The following is a 24,300-nucleotide window of genomic DNA, read 5'->3' as shown; positions in this document are numbered from 1 at the left end:
AGAGGGAGGAGGAGGAGGAGGAGGAGAGATTTTTTTAGGGACCTGTGTTTGTCCCAGTCCAGTGGAACTGGACCACAGCCTGGTTCTAGGTACTGCAGTCCAAACCTCGCCCCCGTGTCACTGCCAGAGAGGTGGAGCGCTGGGTATTTGACAGCCCCCATCACCCTCTCAGATGCCCTGTTTAGGTCTGCAATTAAAACAGGGTCAAACACCTTCGGCAGCACCATGTCAGGCTGCTTCAAGTCCAGAAGCCACTGGAAGTTCCACCTCACCACTCCTGTCATGCCCTGAGCCTGGAACAGATTGGTGGACACCTGGTTGCCTGTCACCCAGCGGGCCTGGTGAAAGTGGAAGCCCTCCTGCTGAGAAGTGCCCCTGACAGGGATCCAGATTGGCACAGTGGCTCCCTGCCCTTGCACGTGGTTAAGCTGCAGGGTGCCACCGAATCTGTAATGGATCCTGTCCTCACTCTCTGGGTCACTGAGGCAGCCTCTCAGTATGTGGACACACTGGATCCTCCACTCCTTCAGCATTGAGGGCTTGAACAGCAAGACACTGTTGGGGTCCTTGGTCAGGTGGAAGTGGTGTAGAACAGGGGTTCTCAACTGGTCTCAGCCCGGGACCCACATTTTCCCACGGTCATTAAGTCGCAACCCACTTTTATAGAATACAAACCAAACAAATTTATTTTTGAAAAATAACCTTCAAAAACACATTTAAACATACATATGCATGCAAAGTGAATTTAAGAGCTTTTTTTTAAGAAACTGAGCAGGAACATGACAACTACATGTATAAAAGTTACTGCAATACAATTAAATATCAAAACTACACAAAATAAATAAGGTCACAAAATTAGATATTTCACTTCTCTGCATATCTCTGCATTCAGAGTACATTAGTAAGAAACTGAGGAGGACCATGCCAACTGCATGTATAAAAGTTACTACAATAAATTTAAATATCAAAACTGCATAAAATAAATAAGGCTACAAAACAAGATGCTTTCACCTAACCTGTCTTTTGTGGAGGTCAGTGAGACAGTTGGGCATGTACTTTACTTTTGATCAGAGTTTCAAAGTCTGGGGTGACAGTAGACAGAGTTATTCTCAGATCATGCTCAGTGTTCAACCTGTTTCTCTGCTTTGACTTGAGCTGGACTAAGGTAGAAAAGCCACTTTCACAAAGATAGGTCGTGCTGAATGGTAGGATCGTTTGACTGCAAGAGTAGCGACAGATGGATACTCAGCCAACACATCGCTGCACCAGAAGTTGGAAAGGCTTACGTCGGCGAATTTCTTTTTCAGCGTCTGGTCACATGACAGCTCCACCAGCTGATGTTCTTCATTGCTTGGCAACATGATGCTTTCCATGTTGACGTTGAAAGGGTCGCGTATCCAGACATTAACGTTATCTCCGTGTCTCTCTGGGAAGTAGTCGTCAAACTGAGATTGAAGTTAATTGAGACGCACCTTGATCGTTTTTTTCCAAGTCATTTTTGGCCGTGGTGTCCAGCTGCTGTGCTTCCTGGCAAGCATTTGGAAACATGTCCAGTCTGTCTTTGGATAAATGATTCACCCACAGTGTGATCTTTTTCTTGAACACAACAATTTTGTCTGACTGTTCAAAAATGTTGTGTCCTTTCCCCTGCATAGACACGTTTATCGTGTTGAGGTGCTCAAAAATATCAGCCAGATATTTCAAGATAAGAGACGAGTACAAAATTAGATGAGCATTAATTATTTTTCATTTTTTTTTAAATTTATTTATTCTTTACAAGCTGTCCGTGACCCGCCCAGAACGTGTCCGCGACCCACCAGTTGAGAATCGCTGGTGTAGAACATCCTCCACTCTCTACCAGCTCTTTTGGATGAGGCACCTTGGTCCTGCAATGTTCCCTGATGTGCTGCTTGGTAGGATTAGCAGGCACAATCCCACAGAGGGTGTAGGCTTCCTTCAGCTTCTGCAGGTCATCCTGATCCACCACACTGAATGCTGCAGACAGGAACTTGCAGGGGGTGCTGTCGAGTGGATAGTGTTCAGACACACACTCCCTTGTAAACCTATGCATGCAGTGGAACAAATCCAGCTTCACAGTGATGTCCGGGTTGAACCTGCTGCGTGACGCACACATGTTTGCCAACTTTCCAGAGGTGGCCTCAGCCACGATGGCATCAGTAATCTTCCAGGCATCCCACTGAAGGTGCTCATGAGGCTCAGGGTCCAGGACTCGGAATGGAGCACAGCAGTATCTAATTATGCAAAAAAGCAAAGAGAAATTGTATTGAAAATGTGATGTGAAATTGGCTGATATACATTTTCATTACAGATTTAAATACTCAGTAAATGCAGCACTTTAAAATGATATAAATGATGATTTCTATTCATTCTATGTATGAAATGATTTAATCTAAACTGAATAAAGATGTAATCTGACTACATGTTCAGGTTTTGATTCATACCTGTCCACCCACTGGTACTTGGCCTTCTCTACCCCAGCAGAGTTGTAGCAGTGGGCCAGCCCCTCATACATTGGCCCCAAGGACTTGTCACACTCTGACTGAAGCATCACCCAGGACAGGATCATCCAATTTTCATTCATAATGGCATATGATGATATTGTGCCAGATGATAAAGTGATCTTCTTAGCCAGTCGACGAGTGTGATCTGATCTGAAGACCTACCCAAATGTTCCTTGTAGGAGCAAATTCAGGACTGGCTCCTACCGTTGATACTCCTAGAGGAGGCACTCAGTCAGATAGCCCGAAGAGACAGAGACCCCATACCAGCCATCAGTATCTTCATACTTGCCAAATGGTGCAGGGGAGTCCTCATGGCGTAGAAAACCAGTGATGGTTTTCTGTCCATACAGCCCTACCTCTGCGTCCCTGATGTTCTGCACAGCAAGCAGGTAGGCCAGGTTTGCACGCTCATATTTGAGGTGGAGCAACTCATTCACCTGGTTGGCCATGTCATGTGGAGACTTGCCTTTTCTCCTTAGCTCATCCATCACCATCTTGCATATGGCCTTCTTGCGGGTGAGGAAGGCTGGGAGAATGTTGGAAAATCTCTTCAAGAGCATTTCCAGTCACTGAAGCTTGTCAGCAAACCGGTACCGTTTACACATCTTGCAGTTGAGACGGGAGGCAAAGATATAATACTGGCCACTGGTGCCGACAATCACTCGAGGCCTTCCTACACCTGAAGAGACAACCTGGGGAGAAGGACAGCCATAGAGACAAGGCAGCATGTAGTTGTTCCCGAGTCGCTCCATGATGGCATGCTCAGGCTTCCACATGAAGAAAGGATGGAGATGGAAGTACTTGGGTGATGACAGCTCAGAAATGGAGTCAATGAGTTCAGGCTGAGGTGGATAACGCCACAAGGACACCATATTCATTGGATGCCGGACTGGTCGGGACCCTGGCCATAGACCCAAGGCCTCCAGCTCAGTTTTCATCCAGATGCGCTGTTGGGGAGAGCAGTTCCAGAAGCAGAAGCAGGCTGGGCAGGTGCAGAGGAGGCTGCAAGTGGCGGTACAGAGGAGGCTGCAAGTAAAGGTGTAGAGGAGGCTGCAGGCGGACATATGGAGGAGGTTGCAGGCAGATGTGTGGAGGAGGCTGCTACGGGCGGACGTGTGGAGGAGGCTGCAGGTGGACACACAGAGAGGGGTGCTGCAGGAGGATGTACAGAGGAGGCTGCAGGTGGACATGCAGAGGAGGCTACTGTAGGGGGATGTGCAGAGGAGGCTTAAAAGACAGAAAAAACATTTGATTACTCAGTTGTGGTTAGTAAAGAATTATGAGTAATATTACTGGCAAAACTTAGCCTGAGATGGATAATTAGGTTGCCCCCTGCAGTACTGCAGGAAGGACAAAAGGCTGTCCTTGCTGTGTCACACAGGGTTGAAATGGCCTGCCTCCTCCTCTTGTTCAACTTTCTTGATGAGGTTCAAGCTGTAGCCCACATCATTTTCAAGGAGCCCTTGTATTTTCCAAACTGGAGGGTGTATTCCTCCAACATCTCCAGCTTGTCAGAGATGTTCCCCCCCCCGCTCCAGGACCACCTTATAGGCATTAGCCCTCACCACCCCCTCCTTCAGTGCTGCAGACTTGTCTTGCAAGGAGGAATTGTCTTTGATCCTCCTTGCCTTCTCAGATGGGTCCTGCCATAAATGGCCTGATGGGCCTCGTCTGAAGGACACAGTGATCCTACCAGGAGAGAAACTAAATTTCTTCATGCTCTCAGTCTGTTTAAAACAAATATGTGTGGATTGATTAACACATTACTGTATACACTAAAACAAATATATGTGGTTTGACATACATGGGCAATAATTTAGTTTTGTCCATAATCCGTCACTCACTAGTATTATAAAAAATATTTTATTGATACTACAATTAATCTATTCATTAACCCAAAGCATCTGAATCACACTTGTTTCAGGTTTAGATAATAGTAAGACTTAATTGCAATGATTATTTCAATTTCACATTTCCTCTTGCAGTAATTTACCTGCTGTGGAGGTGCACCACTGTTAAATTACAGAAGAAAATTAATTACAAATTAATTTACTTGACTTTCAGTTGATAGTTTATATCTATGCCAACATTTAACACAAATCACCAACTGCAGAAAATTACATAACGTATGCTGAGCTAACTGGAAAAATTACCGTTTTAGCTAACATTACCTTAGACGTCAGTTAACTTACTGTAAACTAGTTACAGACTACAGAGATGACAGGTTTCATGAAAAAAAAGGAAAGGGGTGGGCGAAAGTAAATGCGCTAGAACAACTGTGCATTACAAATTACATATACTTTCATTTATAATTTGAGTTATACAACAATAAAACGTTACCTTTCACAGTTTATGCTTGATTTCCTATACTTCCTGTTTCTCTAGAAGGAATTCGAAACAGCGCCACCCCGTTATCATTTAGTGGCCAAACCGAGTATTACATTCGTATTGTTAAGAACTGCAATAGAGAATGAATGGGAAAAGTAAAGGGAGTTAAGCTTAACTATTCCCAGCTCCCACACAAAAAGTCCCCGATTCGAAACTGGGCGGAAACACTTCTTTGTGTTCACTCGGAATAACTGAATCAAACTGTGCTTTCTCATATTAGCAGTGAGAAGGACGCATAAATTTAAGGTTTGGTGCTCCAATGTCACCGGAGAACTTGGTTATGTCTTATTTTGTATCGCTTTTGTTTGTTTTCAAACCATCCTCGACGTTGCCCAAAAGCAAGGACGACCTCCTGTATTTGAAATGTTTGGATATGCCCAAGCAATTGAAGACATGTCGGGGGGGTCAAGTGCTTTGAGCCACCCGCGTAAACGGAGCCAAGCTTTTCACAGTTTCCGTAGCGTAGTGGTTATCACGTTCGCCTCACACGCGAAAGGTCCCCGGTTCGAAACCGGGCGGAAACACTTCTTTGTGTTCACACGGAGTAACTGAATCAAACTGTGCTGTCTCATATTAGCAGTGAGAAGGACGCATAGACTTAAAGTTTGGGGCTCCAATGTCAGCGGAGAACTTGTTTATGTCTTATTCTGTGTCGCTTTTGTTTGTTTTCAAACCATCCTCGACGTTGCCCAAAAGCAAGGACGACCTCCTGTATTTGAAATGTTTGGATATGCTCAAGCAATTGAAGACATGTCGGGGGGGGGGGGTCAAGTGCTTTGAGCCACCCGCGTGAGCGGTGCCAAGCTTTTCACAGTTTCCATAGTGTGGTGGTTATCACGTTCGCCTAACACGCGAAAGGTCCCCAGTTCGAAACCGGGCGGAAACACTCCTCTGTTTATGCTCACTCTGAGTCATGAATAAAATCAAACGACGGAGATTCAGACCAGCAGCACACTGGGCGGTATGCAGCGCCGCGTCAAACCATAGAAAACCGCATGGAGTTAACGGAGGCACGAGGAATAAAGGAGTCACCGTCATAGTCATGTCTAATAACCGCTTCCAGGCATGCTTTCTGCCCAGCCGATTTTCTCATTTCTGCACGGGAACGCGGCAGGCCCATGTCCTGGCCGTATCGCTCTGTTGGACAGGAGGAGGAGCACGCATGGTGTTGCTGGTGTATTGCTTTTGTCTGGCCCGGTGAACAATCGGCAGCTGGCAGAAAAGTCAACTCTCACCGTCGGGGAATCGAACCCCGGTCTTCCGCGTGACAGGCGGAGATACTGTCCACTATACTAACGAGGACGGCTGCACCACTCTTGGCACGTCAGCGGGCCGGTGGGGCGGTTCCCACCTTTACGGGGAACGCTCCAGCGGTCATCCACATGTTTGAACGGAGAAGTCGCATGTCAACCTCATGGTGGCGCCAGGGGAGAAGGCAAAGGATCGCCGAAGCCATCGGAATGCATCGCTCGGGAGCCACGAATGTCTGTACCAAATTTCGGGCCAACCCATCAAGCAGGTGTTCACATATATCACAAGTGAAATCCTCAGCTTCTGCTGGCGCTGGAGAAAACGTCAGAGGGTGACCAAAGTGCTTAGAATGCATCCTGTGGGGACCGTGAAGCTCTGTCCCAACTCTCACGGCAATCCATCTAACGGTTGTCCAGATACTTCACTCTGGGCCACAAATGTCGACCTCACGGTGGCACTGGGGGAAAAGTGAAGAGGATCACCAGAGTCAGTAGGATTCATCCTCTGGGGACCAGGGATGAATGTCTGGACTGCAATTTCCTTGCAATCCATCCAACAGTCGTCGAGATATTTAAGTCTGGGCCAAAGTGGTGTACCGACCCACGCTGCCATCCGTACAGCCATGCAGCTATCGTGGCAGAAAACGGAGTGAAAGTTGTAGAGTTGAGGCCTTGACATTTACTGTCGCTTCTCTGAGGACAGTCTCCATTGACGCTTCACTGAAATGTCTCCAATGCCGCGGCACGAGTGCTTGTCTCGTCTGATTTTGTATCACCTTTTTCTTTCCTTTGTCTTTTTACCGATCCTTAACGCTGCGCGCACAAGTGATGTCCTGCATTTGAAATGTCTGGATGTGGTCAAGCGATTGGAAGACACGTCTGGAGGTCAGTGTGCACCAATGCTTTAACTGGCCCCGGAGGCCGCCGCCCACCTTTTTCACAGTTTCCGTAGTGTAGTGGTTATCACGTTCGCCTCACACGCGAAAGGTACCCGGTTCGAAACCGGGCGGAAACACTTCTTTGTGTTCACACGGAGTAACTGAATCAAACTGTGCTGTCTCATATTAGCAGTGAGAAGGACGCATAGACTTAAAGTTTGGTGCTCCAATGTCAGCGGAGAACTTGTTTATGTCTTATTCTGTGTCGCTTTTGTTTGTTTTCAAACCATCCTCGACGTTGCCCAAAAGCAAGGACGACCTCCTGTATTTGAAATGTTTGGATATGCTCAAGCAATTGAAGACATGTCGGGGGGGGGGGGGGGGGGGGGTCAAGTGCTTTGAGCCACCCGCTTGAGCGGTGCCAAGCTTTTCACAGTTTCCGTAGTGTAGTGGTTATCACGTTCGCCTAACACGCGAAAGGTCCCCGGTTCGAAACCGGGCGGAAACACTCCTCTGTTTATGCTCACTCTGAGTCATGAATAAAATCAAACGACGGAGATTCAGACCAGCAGCACACTGGGCGGTATGCAGCGCCGCGTCAAACCATAGAAAACCGCATGGAGTTAACGGAGGCATGAGGGATAAAGGAGTCACCGTCATAGTCATGTCTAATAACCGCTTCCAGGCATGCTTTCTGCCCAGCCGATTTTCTCATTTCTGCACGGGAACGCGGCAGGCCCATGTCCTGGCCGTATCGCTCTGTTGGACAGGAGGAGGAGCACGCATGGTGTTGCTGGTGTATTGCTTTTGTCTGGCCCGGTGAACAATCGGCAGCTGGCAGAAAAGTCAACTCTCCCCGTCGGGGAATCGAACCCCGGTCTTCCGCGTGACAGGCGGAGATACTGTCCACTATACTAACGAGGACGGCTGCACCACTCTGGGCACGTCAGCGGGCCGGTGGGGCGGTTCCCACCTTTACGGGGAACGCTCCAGCGGTCATCCACATGTTTGAACGGAGAAGTCGCATGTCAACCTCATGGTGGCGCCAGGGGAGAAGGCAAAGGATCGCCGAAGCCATCGGAATGCATCGCTCGGAAGCCACGAATGTCTGTACCAAATCTCTGGCCAACCCATCAAGCAGGTGTTCACATATATCACAAGTGAAATCCTCAGCTTCTGCTGGCGCTGGAGAAAACGTCAGAGGGTGACCAAAGTGCTTAGAATGCATCCTGTGGGGACCGTGAAGCTCTGTCCCAACTCTCACGGCAATCCATCTAACGGTTGTCCAGATACTTCACTCTGGGCCACAAATGTCGACCTCACGGTGGCACTGGGGGAAAAGTGAAGAGGATCACCAGAGTCAGTAGGATTCTTCCTCTGGGGACCAGGGATGAATGTCTGGACTGCAATTTCCTTGCAATCCATCCAACAGTCGTCGAGATATTTAAGTCTGGGCCAAAGTGGTGTACCGACCCACGCTGCCATCCGTACAGCCATGCAGCTATCGTGGCAGAAAACGGAGTGAAAGTTGTAGAGTTGAGGCCTTGACATTTACTGTCGCTTCTCTGAGGACAGTCTCCATTGACGCTTCACTGAAATGTCTCCAATGCCGCGGCACGAGTGCTTGTCTCGTCTGATTTTGTATCACCTTTTTCTTTCCTTTGTCTTTTTACCGATCCTTAACGCTGCGCGCACGAGTGATGTCCTGCATTTGAAATGTCTGGATGTGGTCAAGCGATTGGAAGACACGTCTGGAGGTCAGTGTGCACCAATGCTTTAACTGGCCCCGGAGGCCGCCGCCCACCTTTTTCACAGTTTCCGTAGTGTAGTGGTTATCACGTTCGCCTCACACGCGAAAGGTCCCCGGTTCGAAACCGGGCGGAAACACTTCTTTGTGTTCACACGGAGTAACTGAATCAAACTGTGCTGTCTCATATTAGCAGTGAGAAGGACGCATAGACTTAAAGTTTGGTGCTCCAATGTCAGCGGAGAACTTGTTTATGTCTTATTCTGTGTCGCTTTTGTTTGTTTTCAAACCATCCTCGACGTTGCCCAAAAGCAAGGACGACCTCCTGTATTTGAAATGTTTGGATATGCTCAAGCAATTGAAGACATGTCGAGGGGGGGGGGGGGGGGGTCAAGTGCTTTGAGCCACCCGCGTGAGCGGTGCCAAGCTTTTCACAGTTTCCGTAGTGTAGTGGTTATCACGTTCGCCTAACACGCGAAAGGTCCCCGGTTCGAAACCGGGCGGAAACACTCCTCTGTTTATGCTCACTCTGAGTCATGAATAAAATCAAACGACGGAGATTCAGACCAGCAGCACACTGGGCGGTATGCAGCGCCGCGTCAAACCATAGAAAACCGCATGGAGTTAACGGAGGCACGAGGGATAAAGGAGTCACCGTCATAGTCATGTCTAATAACCGCTTCCAGGCATGCTTTCTGCCCAGCCGATTTTCTCATTTCTGCACGGGAACGCGGCAGGCCCATGTCCTGGCCGTATCGCTCTGTTGGACAGGAGGAGGAGCACGCATGGTGTTGCTGGTGTATTGCTTTTGTCTGGCCCGGTGAACAATCGGCAGCTGGCAGAAAAGTCAACTCTCCCCGTCGGGGAATCGAACCCCGGTCTTCCGCGTGACAGGCGGAGATACTGTCCACTATACTAACGAGGACGGCTGCACCACTCTGGGCACGTCAGCGGGCCGGTGGGGCGGTTCCCACCTTTACGGGGAACGCTCCAGCGGTCATCCACATGTTTGAACGGAGAAGTCGCATGTCAACCTCATGGTGGCGCCAGGGGAGAAGGCAAAGGATCGCCGAAGCCATCGGAATGCATCGCTCGGGAGCCACGAATGTCTGTACCAAATTTCGGGCCAACCCATCAAGCAGGTGTTCACATATATCACAAGTGAAATCCTCAGCTTCTGCTGGCGCTGGAGAAAACGTCAGAGGGTGACAAAAGTGCTTAGAATGCATCCTGTGGGGACCGTGAAGCTCTGTCCCAACTCTCACGGCAATCCATCTAACGGTTGTCCAGATACTTCACTCTGGGCCACAAATGTCGACCTCACGGTGGCACTGGGGGAAAAGTGAAGAGGATCACCAGAGTCAGTAGGATTCATCCTCTGGGGACCAGGGATGAATGTCTGGACTGCAATTTCCTTGCAATCCATCCAACAGTCGTCGAGATATTTAAGTCTGGGCCAAAGTGGTGTACCGACCCACGCTGCCATCCGTACAGCCATGCAGCTATCGTGGCAGAAAACGGAGTGAAAGTTGTAGAGTTGAGGCCTTGACATTTACTGTCGCTTCTCTGAGGACAGTCTCCATTGACGCTTCACTGAAATGTCTCCAATGCCGCGGCACGAGTGCTTGTCTCGTCTGATTTTGTATCACCTTTTTCTTTCCTTTGTCTTTTTACCGATCCTTAACGCTGCGCGCACAAGTGATGTCCTGCATTTGAAATGTCTGGATGTGGTCAAGCGATTGGAAGACACGTCTGGAGGTCAGTGTGCACCAATGCTTTAACTGGCCCCGGAGGCCGCCGCCCACCTTTTTCACAGTTTCCGTAGTGTATTGGTTATCACGTTCGCCTCACACGCGAAAGGTACCCGGTTCGAAACCGGGCGGAAACACTTCTTTGTGTTCACACGGAGTAACTGAATCAAACTGTGCTGTCTCATATTAGCAGTGAGAAGGACGCATAGACTTAAAGTTTGGTGCTCCAATGTCAGCGGAGAACTTGTTTATGTCTTATTCTGTGTCGCTTTTGTTTGTTTTCAAACCATCCTCGACGTTGCCCAAAAGCAAGGACGACCTCCTGTATTTGAAATGTTTGGATATGCTCAAGCAATTGAAGACATGTCGGGGGGGGGGGGGGGTCAAGTGCTTTGAGCCACCCGCGTGAGCGGTGCCAAGCTTTTCACAGTTTCCGTAGTGTAGTGGTTATAACGTTCGCCTAACACGCGAAAGGTCCCCGGTTCGAAACCGGGCGGAAACACTCCTCTGTTTATGCTCACTCTGAGTCATGAATAAAATCAAACGACGGAGATTCAGACCAGCAGCACACCGGGCGGTATGCAGCGCCGCGTCAAACCATAGAAAACCGCATGGAGTTAACGGAGGCACGAGGGATAAAGGAGTCACCGTCATAGTCATGTCTAATAACCGCTTCCAGGCATGCTTTCTGCCCAGCCGATTTTCTCATTTCTGCACGGGAACGCGGCAGGCCCATGTCCTGGCCGTATCGCTCTGTTGGACAGGAGGAGGAGCACGCATGGTGTTGCTGGTGTATTGCTTTTGTCTGGCCCGGTGAACAATCGGCAGCTGGCAGAAAAGTCAACTCTCCCCGTCGGGGAATCGAACCCCGGTCTTCCGCGTGACAGGCGGAGATACTGTCCACTATACTAACGAGGACGGCTGCACCACTCTGGGCACGTCAGTGGGCCGGTGGGGCGGTTCCCACCTTTACGGGGAACGCTCCAGCGGTCATCCACATGTTTGAACGGAGAAGTCGCATGTCAACCTCATGGTGGCGCCAGGGGAGAAGGCAAAGGATCGCCGAAGCCATCGGAATGCATCGCTCGGGAGCCACGAATGTCTGTACCAAATCTCTGGCCAACCCATCAAGCAGGTGTTCACATATATCACAAGTGAAATCCTCAGCTTCTGCTGGCGCTGGAGAAAACGTCAGAGGGTGACCAAAGTGCTTAGAATGCATCCTGTGGGGACCGTGAAGCTCTGTCCCAACTCTCACGGCAATCCATCTAACGGTTGTCCAGATACTTCACTCTGGGCCACGAATGTCGACCTCACGGTGGCACTGGGGGAAAAGTGAAGAGGATCACCAGAGTCAGTAGGATTCATCCTCTGGGGACCAGGGATGAATGTCTGGACTGCAATTTCCTTGCAATCCATCCAACAGTCGTCGAGATATTTAAGTCTGGGCCAAAGTGGTGTACCGACCCACGCTGCCATCCGTACAGCCATGCAGCTATCGTGGCAGAAAACGGAGTGAAAGTTGTAGAGTTGAGGCCTTGACATTTACATCTGGGTTTTGCTACTGCCGAAACGACTGATTCTGTCGCTTCTCTGAGGACAGTCTCCATTGACGCTTCACTCAAATGTCTCCAATGCCGCGGCACGAGTGCTTGTCTCGTCTGATTTTGTATCACCTTTTTCTTTCCTTTGTCTTTTTACCGATCCTTAACGCTGCGCGCACGAGTGATGTCCTGCATTTGAAATGTCTGGATGTGGTCAAGCGATTGGAAGACACGTCTGGAGGTCAGTGTGCACCAATGCTTTAACTGGCCCCGGAGGCCGCCGCCCACCTTTTTCACAGTTTCCGTAGTGTAGTGGTTATCACGTTCGCCTCACACGCGAAAGGTCCCCGGTTCGAAACCGGGCGGAAACACTTCTTTGTGTTCACACGGAGTAACTGAATCAAACTGTGCTGTCTCATATTAGCAGTGAGAAGGACGCATAGACTTAAAGTTTGGTGCTCCAATGTCAGCGGAGAACTTGTTTATGTCTTATTCTGTGTCGCTTTTGTTTGTTTTCAAACCATCCTCGACGTTGCCCAAAAGCAAGGACGACCTCCTGTATTTGAAATGTTTGGATATGCTCAAGCAATTGAAGACATGTCGGGGGGGGGGGGGGGGTCAAGTGCTTTGAGCCACCCGCGTGAGCGGTGCCAAGCTTTTCACAGTTTCCGTAGTGTAGTGGTTATCACGTTCGCCTAACACGCGAAAGGTCCCCGGTTCGAAACCGGGCGGAAACACTCCTCTGTTTATGCTCACTCTGAGTCATGAATAAAATCAAACGACGGAGATTCAGACCAGCAGCACACCGGGCGGTATGCAGCGCCGCGTCAAACCATAGAAAACCGCATGGAGTTAACGGAGGCACGAGGAATAAAGGAGTCACCGTCATAGTCATGTCTAATAAACGCTTCCAGGCATGCTTTCTGCCCAGCCGATTTTCTCATTTCTGCACGGGAACGCGGCAGGCCCATGTCCTGGCCGTATCGCTCTGTTGGACAGGAGGAGGAGCACGCATGGTGTTGCTGGTGTATTGCTTTTGTCTGGCCCGGTGAACAATCGGCAGCTGGCAGAAAAGTCAACTCTCCCCGTCGGGGAATCGAACCCCGGTCTTCCGCGTGACAGGCGGAGATACTGTCCACTATACTAACGAGGACGGCTGCACCACTCTGGGCACGTCAGCGGGCCGGTGGGGCGGTTCCCACCTTTACGGGGAACGCTCCAGCGGTCATCCACATGTTTGAACGGAGAAGTCGCATGTCAACCTCATGGTGGCGCCAGGGGAGAAGGCAAAGGATCGCCGAAGCCATCGGAATGCATCGCTCGGGAGCCACGAATGTCTGTACCAAATTTCGGGCCAACCCATCAAGCAGGTGTTCACATATATCACAAGTGAAATCCTCAGCTTCTGCTGGCGCTGGAGAAAACGTCAGAGGGTGACCAAAGTGCTTAGAATGCATCCTGTGGGGACCGTGAAGCTCTGTCCCAACTCTCACGGCAATCCATCTAACGGTTGTCCAGATACTTCACTCTGGGCCACGAATGTCGACCTCACGGTGGCACTGGGGGAAAAGTGAAGAGGATCACCAGAGTCAGTAGGATTCATCCTCTGGGGACCAGGGATGAATGTCTGGACTGCAATTTCCTTGCAATCCATCCAACAGTCGTCGAGATATTTAAGTCTGGGCCAAAGTGGTGTACCGACCCACGCTGCCATCCGTACAGCCATGCAGCTATCGTGGCAGAAAACGGAGTGAAAGTTGTAGAGTTGAGGCCTTGACATTTACATCTGGGTTTTGCTACTGCCGAAACGACTGATTCTGTCGCTTCTCTGAGGACAGTCTCCATTGACGCTTCACTCAAATGTCTCCAATGCCGCGGCACGAGTGCTTGTCTCGTCTGATTTTGTATCACCTTTTTCTTTCCTTTGTCTTTTTACCGATCCTTAACGCTGCGCGCACGAGTGATGTCCTGCATTTGAAATGTCTGGATGTGGTCAAGCGATTGGAAGACACATCTGGAGGTCAGTGTGCACCAATGCTTTAACTGGCCCCGGAGGCCGCCGCCCACCTTTTTCACAGTTTCCGTAGTGTAGTGGTTATCACGTTCGCCTCACACGCGAAAGGTCCCCGGTTCGAAACCGGGCGGAAACACTTCTTTGTGTTCACACGGAGTAACTGAATCAAACTGTGCTGTCTCATATTAGCAGTGAGAAGGACGCATAGACTTAAAGTTTGGTGCTCCAATGTCAGCGGAGAACTTGTTTATGTCTTATTCTGTGTCGCTTTTGTTTGTTTTCAAACCATCCTCGACGTTGCCCAAAAGCAAGGACGACCTCCTGTATTTGAAATGTTTGGATATGCTCAAGCAATTGAAGACATGTCGGGGGGGGGTCAAGTGCTTTGAGCCACCCGCGTGAACGGTGCCAAGCTTTTCACAGTTTCCGTAGTGTAGTGGTTATCACGTTCGCCTAACACGCGAAAGGTCCCCGGTTCGAAACCGGGCGGAAACACTCCTCTGTTTATGCTCACTCTGAGTCATGAATAAAATCAAACGACGGAGATTCAGACCAGCAGCACACCGGGCGGTATGCAGCGCCGCGTCAAACCATAGAAAACCGCATGGAGTTAACGGAGGCACGAGGGATAAAGGAGTCACCGTCATAGTCATGTCTAATAAACGCTTCCAGGCATGCTTTCTGCCCAGCCGATTTTCTCATTTCTGCACGGGAACGCGGCAGGCCCATGTCCTGGCCGTATCGCTCTGTTGGATAGGAGGAGGAGCACGCATGGTGTTGCTGGTGTATTGCTTTTGTCTGGCCCGGTGAACAATCGGAAGCTGGCAGAAAAGTCAACTCTCCCCGTCGGGGAATCGAACCCCGGTCTTCCGCGTGACAGGCGGAGATACTGTCCACTATACTAACGAGGACGGCTGCACCACTCCGGGCACGTCAGCGGGCCGGTGGGGCGGTTCCCACCTTTACGGGGAACGCTCCAGCGGTCATCCACATGTTTGAACGGAGAAGTCGCATGTCAACCTCATGGTGGCGCCAGGGGAGAAGGCAAAGGATCGCCGAAGCCATCGGAATGCATCGCTCGGGAGCCACGAATGTCTGTACCAAATCTCTGGCCAACCCATCAAGCAGGTGTTCACATATATCACAAGTGAAATCCTCAGCTTCTGCTGGCGCTGGAGAAAACGTCAGAGGGTGACCAAAGTGCTTAGAATGCATCCTGTGGGGACCGTGAAGCTCTGTCCCAACTCTCATGGCAATCCATCTAACGGTTGTCCAGATACTTCACTCTGGGCCACAAATGTCGACCTCACGGTGGCACTGGGGGAAAAGTGAAGAGGATCACCAGAGTCAGTAGGATTCATCCTCTGGGGACCAGGGATGAATGTCTGGACTGCAATTTCCTTGCAACCCATCCAACAGTCGTCGAGATATTTAAGTCTGGGCCAAAGTGGTGTACCGACCCACGCTGCCATCCGTACAGCCATGCAGCTATCGTGGCAGAAAACGGAGTGAAAGTTGTAGAGTTGAGGCCTTGACATTTACATCTGGGTTTTGCTACTGCCGAAACGACTGATTCTGTCGCTTCTCTGAGGACAGTCTCCATTGACGCTTCACTCAAATGTCTCCAATGCCGCGGCACGAGTGCTTGTCTCGTCTGATTTTGTATCACCTTTTTCTTTCCTTTGTCTTTTTACCGATCCTTAACACTGCGCGCACGAGTGATGTCCTGCATTTGAAATGTCTGGATGTGGTCAAGCGATTGGAAGACACGTCTGGAGGTCAGTGTGCACCAATGCTTTAACTGGCCCCAGAGGCCGCCGCCCACCTTTTTCACAGTTTCCGTAGTGTAGTGGTTATCACGTTCGCGTCACACGCGAAAGGTCCCCGGTTCGAAACCGGGCGGAAACACTTCTTTGTGTTCACACGGAGTAACTGAATCAAACTGTGCTGTCTCATATTAGCAGTGAGAAGGACGCATAGACTTAAAGTTTGGTGCTCCAATGTCAGCGGAGAACTTGTTTATGTCTTATTCTGTGTCGCTTTTGTTTGTTTTCAAACCATCCTCGACGTTGCCCAAAAGCAAGGACGACCTCCTGTATTTGAAATGTTTGGATATGCTCAAGCAATTGAAGACATGTCGGGGGGGGGTCAAGTGCTTTGAGCCACCCGCGTGAACGGTGCCAAGCTTTTCACAGTTTCCGTAGTGTAGTGGTTATCACGTTCGCCTAACACGCGAAAGGTCCCCGGTTCGAAACCGGGCGGAAACACTCCTCTGTTTATGCTCACTCTGAGTCATGAATAAAATCAAACGACGGAGATTCAGACCAGCAGCACACTGGGCGGTATGCAGCGCCGCGTCAAACCATAGAAAACCGCATGGAGTTAACGGAGGCATGAGGGATAAAGGAGTCACCGTCATAGTCATGTCTAATAACCGCTTCCAGGCATGCTTTCTGCCCAGCCGATTTTCTCATTTCTGCACGGGAACGCGGCAGGCCCATGTCCTGGCCGTATCGCTCTGTTGGATAGGAGGAGGAGCACGCATGGTGTTGCTGGTGTATTGCTTTTGTCTGGCCCGGTGAACAATCGGCAGCTGGCAGAAAAGTCAACTCTCCCCGTCGGGGAATCGAACCCCGGTCTTCCGCGTGACAGGCGGAGATACTGTCCACTATACTAACGAGGACGGCTGCACCACTCCGGGCACGTCAGCGGGCCGGTGGGGCGGTTCCCACCTTTACGGGGAACGCTCCAGCGGTCATCCACATGTTTGAACGGAGAAGTCTCATGTCAACCTCATGGTGGCGCCAGAGGAGAAGGCAAAGGATCGCCGAAGCCATCGGAATGCATCGCTCGGGAGCCACGAATGTCTGTACCAAATTTCGGGCCAACCCATCAAGCAGGTGTTCACATATATCACAAGTGAAATCCTCAGCTTCTGCTGGCGCTGGAGAAAACGTCAGAGGGTGACCAAAGTGCTTAGAATGCATCCTGTGGGGACCGTGAAGCTCTGTCCCAACTCTCACGGCAATCCATCTAACGGTTGTCCAGATACTTCACTCTGGGCCACAAATGTCGACCTCACGGTGGCACTGGGGGAAAAGTGAAGAGGATCACCAGAGTCAGTAGGATTCATCCTCTGGGGACCAGGGATGAATGTCTGGACTGCAATTTCCTTGCAATCCATCCAACAGTCGTCGAGATATTTAAGTCTGGGCCAAAGTGGTGTACCGACCCACGCTGCCATCCGTACAGCCATGCAGCTATCGTGGCAGAAAACGGAGTGAAAGTTGTAGAGTTGAGGCCTTGACATTTACATCTGGGTTTTGCTACTGCCGAAACGACTGATTCTGTCGCTTCTCTGAGGACAGTCTCCATTGACGCTTCACTCAAATGTCTCCAATGCCGCGGCACGAGTGCTTGTCTCGTCTGATTTTGTATCACCTTTTTCTTTCCTTTGTCTTTTTACTGATCCTTAACGCTGCGCGCACGAGTGATGTCCTGCATTTGAAATGTCTGGATGTGGTCAAGCGATTGGAAGACACGTCTGGAGGTCAGTGTGCACCAATGCTTTAACTGGCCCCGGAGGCCGCCGCCCACCTTTTTCACAGTTTCCGTAGTGTAGTGGTTATCACGTTCGCCTCACACGCGAAAGGTCCCCGGTTCGAAACCGGGCGGAAACACTTCTTTGTGTTCACACGGAGTAACTGAATCAAACTGTGCTGTCTCATATCAGCAGTGAGAAGGACGCATAGACTTAAAGTTTGGTGCTCCAATGTCAGCGGAGAACTTGTTTATGTCTTATTCTGTGTCGCTTTTGTTTGTTTTCAAACCATCCTCGACGTTGCCCAAAAGCAAGGACGACCTCCTGTATTTGAAATGTTTGGATATGCTCAAGCAATTGAAGACATGTCGGGGGGGGTCAAGTGCTTTGAGCCACCCGCGTGAACGGTGCCAAGCTTTTCACAGTTTCCGTAGTGTAGTGGTTATCACGTTCGCCTAACACGCGAAAGGTCCCCGGTTCGAAACCGGGCGGAAACACTCCTCTGTTTATGCTCACTCTGAGTCATGAATAAAATCAAACAACGGAGATTCAGACCAGCAGCACACTGGGCGGTATGCAGCGCCGCGTCAAACCATAGAAAACCGCATGGAGTTAACGGAGGCATGAGGGATAAAGGAGTCACCGTCATAGTCATGTCTAATAACCGCTTCCAGGCATGCTTTCTGCCCAGCCGATTTTCTCATTTCTGCACGGGAACGCGGCAGGCCCATGTCCTGGCCGTATCGCTCTGTTGGATAGGAGGAGGAGCACGCATGGTGTTGCTGGTGTATTGCTTTTGTCTGGCCCGGTGAACAATCGGCAGCTGGCAGAAAAGTCAACTCTCCCCGTCGGGGAATCGAACCCCGGTCTTCCGCGTGACAGGCGGAGATACTGTCCACTATACTAACGAGGACGGCTGCACCACTCCGGGCACGTCAGCGGGCCGGTGGGGCGGTTCCCACCTTTACGGGGAACGCTCCAGCGGTCATCCACATGTTTGAACGGAGAAGTCGCATGTCAACCTCATGGTGGCGCCAGGGGAGAAGGCAAAGGATCGCCGAAGCCATCGGAATGCATCGCTCAGAGCCACGAATGTCTGTACCAAATCTCTGGCCAACCCATCAAGCAGGTGTTCACATATATCACAAGTGAAATCCTCAGCTTCTGCTGGCGCTGGAGAAAACGTCAGAGGGTGACCAAAGTGCTTAGAATGCATCCTGTGGGGACCGTGAAGCTCTGTCCCAACTCTCACGGCAATCCATCTAACGGTTGTCCAGATACTTCACTCTGGGCCACAAATGTCGACCTCACGGTGGCACTGGGGGAAAAGTGAAGAGGATCACCAGAGTCAGTAGGATTCATCCTCTGGGGACCAGGGATGAATGTCTGGACTGCAATTTCCTTGCAATCCATCCAACAGTCGTCGAGATATTTAAGTCTGGGCCAAAGTGGTGTACCGACCCACGCTGCCATCCGTACAGCCATGCAGCTATCGTGGCAGAAAACGGAGTGAAAGTTGTAGAGTTGAGGCCTTGACATTTACATCTGGGTTTTGCTACTGCCGAAACGACTGATTCTGTCGCTTCTCTGAGGACAGTCTCCATTGACGCTTCACTCAAATGTCTCCAATGCCGCGGCACGAGTGCTTGTCTCGTCTGATTTTGTATCACCTTTTTCTTTCCTTTGTCTTTTTACCGATCCTTAACGCTGCGCGCACGAGTGATGTCCTGCATTTGAAATGTCTGGATGTGGTCAAGCGATTGGAAGACACGTCTGGAGGTCAGTGTGCACCAATGCTTTAACTGGCCCCGGAGGCCGCCGCCCACCTTTTTCACAGTTTCCGTAGTGTAGTGGTTATCACGTTCGCCTCACACGCGAAAGGTCCCCGGTTCGAAACCGGGCGGAAACACTTCTTTGTGTTCACACGGAGTAACTGAATCAAACTGTGCTGTCTCATATCAGCAGTGAGAAGGACGCATAGACTTAAAGTTTGGTGCTCCAATGTCAGCGGAGAACTTGTTTATGTCTTATTCTGTGTCGCTTTTGTTTGTTTTCAAACCATCCTCGACGTTGCCCAAAAGCAAGGACGACCTCCTGTATTTGAAATGTTTGGATATGCTCAAGCAATTGAAGACATGTCGGGGGGGGTCAAGTGCTTTGAGCCACCCGCGTGAACGGTGCCAAGCTTTTCACAGTTTCCGTAGTGTAGTGGTTATCACGTTCGCCTAACACGTGAAAGGTCCCCGGTTCGAAACCGGGCGGAAACACTCCTCTGTTTATGCTCACTCTGAGTCATGAATAAAATCAAACAACGGAGATTCAGACCAGCAGCACACTGGGCGGTATGCAGCGCCGCGTCAAACCATAGAAAACCGCATGGAGTTAACGGAGGCATGAGGGATAAAGGAGTCACCGTCATAGTCATGTCTAATAACCGCTTCCAGGCATGCTTTCTGCCCAGCCGATTTTCTCATTTCTGCACGGGAACGCGGCAGGCCCATGTCCTGGCCGTATCGCTCTGTTGGATAGGAGGAGGAGCACGCATGGTGTTGCTGGTGTATTGCTTTTGTCTGGCCCGGTGAACAATCGGCAGCTGGCAGAAAAGTCAACTCTCCCCGTCGGGGAATCGAACCCCGGTCTTCCGCGTGACAGGCGGAGATACTGTCCACTATACTAACGAGGACGGCTGCACCACTCCGGGCACGTCAGCGGGCCGGTGGGGCGGTTCCCACCTTTACGGGGAACGCTCCAGCGGTCATCCACATGTTTGAACGGAGAAGTCGCATGTCAACCTCATGGTGGCGCCAGGGGAGAAGGCAAAGGATCGCCGAAGCCATCGGAATGCATCGCTCGGGAGCCACGAATGTCTGTACCAAATTTCGGGCCAACCCATCAAGCAGGTGTTCACATATATCACAAGTGAAATCCTCAGCTTCTGCTGGCGCTGGAGAAAACGTCAGAGGGTGACCAAAGTGCTTAGAATGCATCCTGTGGGGACCGTGAAGCTCTGTCCCAACTCTCACGGCAATCCATCTAACGGTTGTCCAGATACTTCACTCTGGGCCACAAATGTCGACCTCACGGTGGCACTGGGGGAAAAGTGAAGAGGATCACCAGAGTCAGTAGGATTCATCCTCTGGGGACCAGGGATGAATGTCTGGACTGCAATTTCCTTGCAATCCATCCAACAGTCGTCGAGATATTTAAGTCTGGGCCAAAGTGGTGTACCGACCCACGCTGCCATCCGTACAGCCATGCAGCTATCGTGGCAGAAAACGGAGTGAAAGTTGTAGAGTTGAGGCCTTGACATTTACATCTGGGTTTTGCTACTGCCGAAACGACTGATTCTGTCGCTTCTCTGAGGACAGTCTCCATTGACGCTTCACTGAAATGTCTCCAATGCCGCGGCACGAGTGCTTGTCTCGTCTGATTTTGTATCACCTTTTTCTTTCCTTTGTCTTTTTACTGATCCTTAACGCTGCGCGCACGAGTGATGTCCTGCATTTGAAATGTCTGGATGTGGTCAAGCGATTGGAAGACACGTCTGGAGGTCAGTGTGCACCAATGCTTTAACTGGCCCCGGAGGCCGCCGCCCACCTTTTTCACAGTTTCCGTAGTGTAGTGGTTATCACGTTCGCCTCACACGCGAAAGGTCCCCGGTTCGAAACCGGGCGGAAACACTTCTTTGTGTTCACACGGAGTAACTGAATCAAACTGTGCTGTCTCATATCAGCAGTGAGAAGGACGCATAGACTTAAAGTTTGGTGCTCCAATGTCAGCGGAGAACTTGTTTATGTCTTATTCTGTGTCGCTTTTGTTTGTTTTCAAACCATCCTCGACGTTGCCCAAAAGCAAGGACGACCTCCTGTATTTGAAATGTTTGGATATGCTCAAGCAATTGAAGACATGTCGGGGGGGGTCAAGTGCTTTGAGCCACCCGCGTGAACGGTGCCAAGCTTTTCACAGTTTCCGTAGTGTAGTGGTTATCACGTTCGCCTAACACGCGAAAGGTCCCCGGTTCGAAACCGGGCGGAAACACTCCTCTGTTTATGCTCACTCTGAGTCATGAATAAAATCAAACGACGGAGATTCAGACCAGCAGCACACTGGGCGGTATGCAGCGCCGCGTCAAACCATAGAAAACCGCATGGAGTTAACGGAGGCATGAGGGATAAAGGAGTCACCGTCATAGTCATGTCTAATAACCGCTTCCAGGCATGCTTTCTGCCCAGCCGATTTTCTCATTTCTGCACGGGAACGCGGCAGGCCCATGTCCTGGCCGTATCGCTCTGTTGGATAGGAGGAGGAGCACGCATGGTGTTGCTGGTGTATTGCTTTTGTCTGGCCCGGTGAACAATCGGCAGCTGGCAGAAAAGTCAACTCTCCCCGTCGGGGAATCGAACCCCGGTCTTCCGCGTGACAGGCGGAGATACTGTCCACTATACTAACGAGGACGGCTGCACCACTCCGGGCACGTCAGCGGGCCGGTGGGGCGGTTCCCACCTTTACGGGGAACGCTCCAGCGGTCATCCACATGTTTGAACGGAGAAGTCGCATGTCAACCTCATGGTGGCGCCAGGGGAGAAGGCAAAGGATCGCCGAAGCCATCGGAATGCATCGCTCAGAGCCACGAATGTCTGTACCAAATCTCTGGCCAACCCATCAAGCAGGTGTTCACATATATCACAAGTGAAATCCTCAGCTTCTGCTGGCGCTGGAGAAAACGTCAGAGGGTGACCAAAGTGCTTAGAATGCATCCTGTGGGGACCGTGAAGCTCTGTCCCAACTCTCACGGCAATCCATCTAACGGTTGTCCAGATACTTCACTCTGGGCCACAAATGTCGACCTCACGGTGGCACTGGGGGAAAAGTGAAGAGGATCACCAGAGTCAGTAGGATTCATCCTCTGGGGACCAGGGATGAATGTCTGGACTGCAATTTCCTTGCAATCCATCCAACAGTCGTCGAGATATTTAAGTCTGGGCCAAAGTGGTGTACCGACCCACGCTGCCATCCGTACAGCCATGCAGCTATCGTGGCAGAAAACGGAGTGAAAGTTGTAGAGTTGAGGCCTTGACATTTACATCTGGGTTTTGCTACTGCCGAAACGACTGATTCTGTCGCTTCTCTGAGGACAGTCTCCATTGACGCTTCACTCAAATGTCTCCAATGCCGCGGCACGAGTGCTTGTCTCGTCTGATTTTGTATCACCTTTTTCTTTCCTTTGTCTTTTTACCGATCCTTAACGCTGCGCGCACGAGTGATGTCCTGCATTTGAAATGTCTGGATGTGGTCAAGCGATTGGAAGACACGTCTGGAGGTCAGTGTGCACCAATGCTTTAACTGGCCCCGGAGGCCGCCGCCCACCTTTTTCACAGTTTCCGTAGTGTAGTGGTTATCACGTTCGCCTCACACGCGAAAGGTCCCCGGTTCGAAACCGGGCGGAAACACTTCTTTGTGTTCACACGGAGTAACTGAATCAAACTGTGCTGTCTCATATCAGCAGTGAGAAGGACGCATAGACTTAAAGTTTGGTGCTCCAATGTCAGCGGAGAACTTGTTTATGTCTTATTCTGTGTCGCTTTTGTTTGTTTTCAAACCATCCTCGACGTTGCCCAAAAGCAAGGACGACCTCCTGTATTTGAAATGTTTGGATATGCTCAAGCAATTGAAGACATGTCGGGGGGGGTCAAGTGCTTTGAGCCACCCGCGTGAACGGTGCCAAGCTTTTCACAGTTTCCGTAGTGTAGTGGTTATCACGTTCGCCTAACACGCGAAAGGTCCCCGGTTCGAAACCGGGCGGAAACACTCCTCTGTTTATGCTCACTCTGAGTCATGAATAAAATCAAACAACGGAGATTCAGACCAGCAGCACACTGGGCGGTATGCAGCGCCGCGTCAAACCATAGAAAACCGCATGGAGTTAACGGAGGCATGAGGGATAAAGGAGTCACCGTCATAGTCATGTCTAATAACCGCTTCCAGGCATGCTTTCTGCCCAGCCGATTTTCTCATTTCTGCACGGGAACGCGGCAGGCCCATGTCCTGGCCGTATCGCTCTGTTGGATAGGAGGAGGAGCACGCATGGTGTTGCTGGTGTATTGCTTTTGTCTGGCCCGGTGAACAATCGGCAGCTGGCAGAAAAGTCAACTCTCCCCGTCGGGGAATCGAACCCCGGTCTTCCGCGTGACAGGCGGAGATACTGTCCACTATACTAACGAGGACGGCTGCACCACTCCGGGCACGTCAGCGGGCCGGTGGGGCGGTTCCCACCTTTACGGGGAACGCTCCAGCGGTCATCCACATGTTTGAACGGAGAAGTCGCATGTCAACCTCATGGTGGCGCCAGGGGAGAAGGCAAAGGATCGCCGAAGCCATCGGAATGCATCGCTCAGAGCCACGAATGTCTGTACCAAATCTCTGGCCAACCCATCAAGCAGGTGTTCACATATATCACAAGTGAAATCCTCAGCTTCTGCTGGCGCTGGAGAAAACGTCAGAGGGTGACCAAAGTGCTTAGAATGCATCCTGTGGGGACCGTGAAGCTCTGTCCCAACTCTCACGGCAATCCATCTAACGGTTGTCCAGATACTTCACTCTGGGCCACAAATGTCGACCTCACGGTGGCACTGGGGGAAAAGTGAAGAGGATCACCAGAGTCAGTA

At 50.7% G+C, this 24,300-nt stretch overlaps 1 protein-coding gene and 32 non-coding genes across 33 annotated transcripts; 22 read left to right on the top strand and 11 right to left on the bottom strand.

The window, feature by feature from the left end:
* Nucleotides 1–1,762: 1,762 nt before the first annotated feature.
* Nucleotides 1,763–5,197, bottom strand: LOC137169567 (uncharacterized). Its single transcript, XM_067572838.1, has 2 exons — nt 2,463–5,197; nt 1,763–2,252 (listed from the first exon to the last, which is right to left on the bottom strand). The coding sequence occupies exons 1-2, from the start codon at nt 2,600–2,602 to the stop codon at nt 1,763–1,765; spliced, it is 630 nt and encodes a 209-aa protein (XP_067428939.1). The 5' UTR covers nt 2,603–5,197.
* A 164-nt stretch (nt 5,198–5,361) lies between these two features.
* trnav-cac (transfer RNA valine (anticodon CAC)) lies at nt 5,362–5,434 on the top strand. The gene has a single exon. It is a non-coding gene; the product is annotated as a tRNA-Val (tRNA).
* Nucleotides 5,435–5,723: 289 nt separating this feature from the next.
* trnav-aac (transfer RNA valine (anticodon AAC)) lies at nt 5,724–5,796 on the top strand. The gene has a single exon. It is a non-coding gene; the product is annotated as a tRNA-Val (tRNA).
* Nucleotides 5,797–7,102: 1,306 nt separating this feature from the next.
* On the top strand, nt 7,103–7,175 carry trnav-cac (transfer RNA valine (anticodon CAC)). The gene has a single exon. It is a non-coding gene; the product is annotated as a tRNA-Val (tRNA).
* Nucleotides 7,176–7,473: 298 nt separating this feature from the next.
* On the top strand, nt 7,474–7,546 carry trnav-aac (transfer RNA valine (anticodon AAC)). Its single transcript has one exon. It is a non-coding gene; the product is annotated as a tRNA-Val (tRNA).
* A 344-nt stretch (nt 7,547–7,890) lies between these two features.
* On the bottom strand, nt 7,891–7,962 carry trnad-guc (transfer RNA aspartic acid (anticodon GUC)). The gene has a single exon. It is a non-coding gene; the product is annotated as a tRNA-Asp (tRNA).
* An 890-nt stretch (nt 7,963–8,852) lies between these two features.
* On the top strand, nt 8,853–8,925 carry trnav-cac (transfer RNA valine (anticodon CAC)). The gene has a single exon. It is a non-coding gene; the product is annotated as a tRNA-Val (tRNA).
* Nucleotides 8,926–9,221: 296 nt separating this feature from the next.
* On the top strand, nt 9,222–9,294 carry trnav-aac (transfer RNA valine (anticodon AAC)). Its single transcript has one exon. It is a non-coding gene; the product is annotated as a tRNA-Val (tRNA).
* A 344-nt stretch (nt 9,295–9,638) lies between these two features.
* Nucleotides 9,639–9,710, bottom strand: trnad-guc (transfer RNA aspartic acid (anticodon GUC)). The gene has a single exon. It is a non-coding gene; the product is annotated as a tRNA-Asp (tRNA).
* An 890-nt stretch (nt 9,711–10,600) lies between these two features.
* Nucleotides 10,601–10,673, top strand: trnav-cac (transfer RNA valine (anticodon CAC)). Its single transcript has one exon. It is a non-coding gene; the product is annotated as a tRNA-Val (tRNA).
* A 292-nt stretch (nt 10,674–10,965) lies between these two features.
* On the top strand, nt 10,966–11,038 carry trnav-aac (transfer RNA valine (anticodon AAC)). Its single transcript has one exon. It is a non-coding gene; the product is annotated as a tRNA-Val (tRNA).
* Nucleotides 11,039–11,382: 344 nt separating this feature from the next.
* Nucleotides 11,383–11,454, bottom strand: trnad-guc (transfer RNA aspartic acid (anticodon GUC)). Its single transcript has one exon. It is a non-coding gene; the product is annotated as a tRNA-Asp (tRNA).
* Nucleotides 11,455–12,378: 924 nt separating this feature from the next.
* Nucleotides 12,379–12,451, top strand: trnav-cac (transfer RNA valine (anticodon CAC)). Its single transcript has one exon. It is a non-coding gene; the product is annotated as a tRNA-Val (tRNA).
* A 293-nt stretch (nt 12,452–12,744) lies between these two features.
* On the top strand, nt 12,745–12,817 carry trnav-aac (transfer RNA valine (anticodon AAC)). Its single transcript has one exon. It is a non-coding gene; the product is annotated as a tRNA-Val (tRNA).
* Nucleotides 12,818–13,161: 344 nt separating this feature from the next.
* On the bottom strand, nt 13,162–13,233 carry trnad-guc (transfer RNA aspartic acid (anticodon GUC)). The gene has a single exon. It is a non-coding gene; the product is annotated as a tRNA-Asp (tRNA).
* Nucleotides 13,234–14,157: 924 nt separating this feature from the next.
* trnav-cac (transfer RNA valine (anticodon CAC)) lies at nt 14,158–14,230 on the top strand. Its single transcript has one exon. It is a non-coding gene; the product is annotated as a tRNA-Val (tRNA).
* A 286-nt stretch (nt 14,231–14,516) lies between these two features.
* Nucleotides 14,517–14,589, top strand: trnav-aac (transfer RNA valine (anticodon AAC)). Its single transcript has one exon. It is a non-coding gene; the product is annotated as a tRNA-Val (tRNA).
* A 344-nt stretch (nt 14,590–14,933) lies between these two features.
* Nucleotides 14,934–15,005, bottom strand: trnad-guc (transfer RNA aspartic acid (anticodon GUC)). Its single transcript has one exon. It is a non-coding gene; the product is annotated as a tRNA-Asp (tRNA).
* Nucleotides 15,006–15,929: 924 nt separating this feature from the next.
* On the top strand, nt 15,930–16,002 carry trnav-cac (transfer RNA valine (anticodon CAC)). Its single transcript has one exon. It is a non-coding gene; the product is annotated as a tRNA-Val (tRNA).
* A 286-nt stretch (nt 16,003–16,288) lies between these two features.
* trnav-aac (transfer RNA valine (anticodon AAC)) lies at nt 16,289–16,361 on the top strand. Its single transcript has one exon. It is a non-coding gene; the product is annotated as a tRNA-Val (tRNA).
* A 344-nt stretch (nt 16,362–16,705) lies between these two features.
* Nucleotides 16,706–16,777, bottom strand: trnad-guc (transfer RNA aspartic acid (anticodon GUC)). The gene has a single exon. It is a non-coding gene; the product is annotated as a tRNA-Asp (tRNA).
* A 924-nt stretch (nt 16,778–17,701) lies between these two features.
* trnav-cac (transfer RNA valine (anticodon CAC)) lies at nt 17,702–17,774 on the top strand. Its single transcript has one exon. It is a non-coding gene; the product is annotated as a tRNA-Val (tRNA).
* Nucleotides 17,775–18,059: 285 nt separating this feature from the next.
* Nucleotides 18,060–18,132, top strand: trnav-aac (transfer RNA valine (anticodon AAC)). The gene has a single exon. It is a non-coding gene; the product is annotated as a tRNA-Val (tRNA).
* Nucleotides 18,133–18,476: 344 nt separating this feature from the next.
* On the bottom strand, nt 18,477–18,548 carry trnad-guc (transfer RNA aspartic acid (anticodon GUC)). Its single transcript has one exon. It is a non-coding gene; the product is annotated as a tRNA-Asp (tRNA).
* Nucleotides 18,549–19,471: 923 nt separating this feature from the next.
* Nucleotides 19,472–19,544, top strand: trnav-cac (transfer RNA valine (anticodon CAC)). Its single transcript has one exon. It is a non-coding gene; the product is annotated as a tRNA-Val (tRNA).
* A 285-nt stretch (nt 19,545–19,829) lies between these two features.
* Nucleotides 19,830–19,902, top strand: trnav-aac (transfer RNA valine (anticodon AAC)). Its single transcript has one exon. It is a non-coding gene; the product is annotated as a tRNA-Val (tRNA).
* Nucleotides 19,903–20,246: 344 nt separating this feature from the next.
* Nucleotides 20,247–20,318, bottom strand: trnad-guc (transfer RNA aspartic acid (anticodon GUC)). The gene has a single exon. It is a non-coding gene; the product is annotated as a tRNA-Asp (tRNA).
* Nucleotides 20,319–21,242: 924 nt separating this feature from the next.
* Nucleotides 21,243–21,315, top strand: trnav-cac (transfer RNA valine (anticodon CAC)). Its single transcript has one exon. It is a non-coding gene; the product is annotated as a tRNA-Val (tRNA).
* A 285-nt stretch (nt 21,316–21,600) lies between these two features.
* trnav-aac (transfer RNA valine (anticodon AAC)) lies at nt 21,601–21,673 on the top strand. Its single transcript has one exon. It is a non-coding gene; the product is annotated as a tRNA-Val (tRNA).
* A 344-nt stretch (nt 21,674–22,017) lies between these two features.
* Nucleotides 22,018–22,089, bottom strand: trnad-guc (transfer RNA aspartic acid (anticodon GUC)). Its single transcript has one exon. It is a non-coding gene; the product is annotated as a tRNA-Asp (tRNA).
* Nucleotides 22,090–23,012: 923 nt separating this feature from the next.
* trnav-cac (transfer RNA valine (anticodon CAC)) lies at nt 23,013–23,085 on the top strand. The gene has a single exon. It is a non-coding gene; the product is annotated as a tRNA-Val (tRNA).
* Nucleotides 23,086–23,370: 285 nt separating this feature from the next.
* Nucleotides 23,371–23,443, top strand: trnav-aac (transfer RNA valine (anticodon AAC)). The gene has a single exon. It is a non-coding gene; the product is annotated as a tRNA-Val (tRNA).
* Nucleotides 23,444–23,787: 344 nt separating this feature from the next.
* On the bottom strand, nt 23,788–23,859 carry trnad-guc (transfer RNA aspartic acid (anticodon GUC)). Its single transcript has one exon. It is a non-coding gene; the product is annotated as a tRNA-Asp (tRNA).
* Between the last annotated feature and the right edge of the window lie 441 nt (nt 23,860–24,300).

Source organism: Thunnus thynnus, chromosome 18, assembly GCF_963924715.1.
Source record: "Thunnus thynnus chromosome 18, fThuThy2.1, whole genome shotgun sequence".
Taxonomy (NCBI): Eukaryota; Metazoa; Chordata; class Actinopteri; order Scombriformes; family Scombridae; genus Thunnus; species Thunnus thynnus.
This window is presented reverse-complemented; position numbering and strand designations above follow the sequence as displayed.

What these genes read in the sequence shown, in the direction of transcription:
- LOC137169567 (XM_067572838.1), bottom strand. Translation starts at nt 2,602, where the DNA reads ATGAATGAAAATTGGATGATCCTGTCCTGGGTGATGCTTCAGTCAGAG. An exon ending in AAGTACCAGTGGGTGGACAG is followed by an intron (nt 2,253 to 2,462) that starts GTATGAATCAAA and finishes TTGCATAATTAG; the next exon opens with ATACTGCTGTGCTCCATTCC.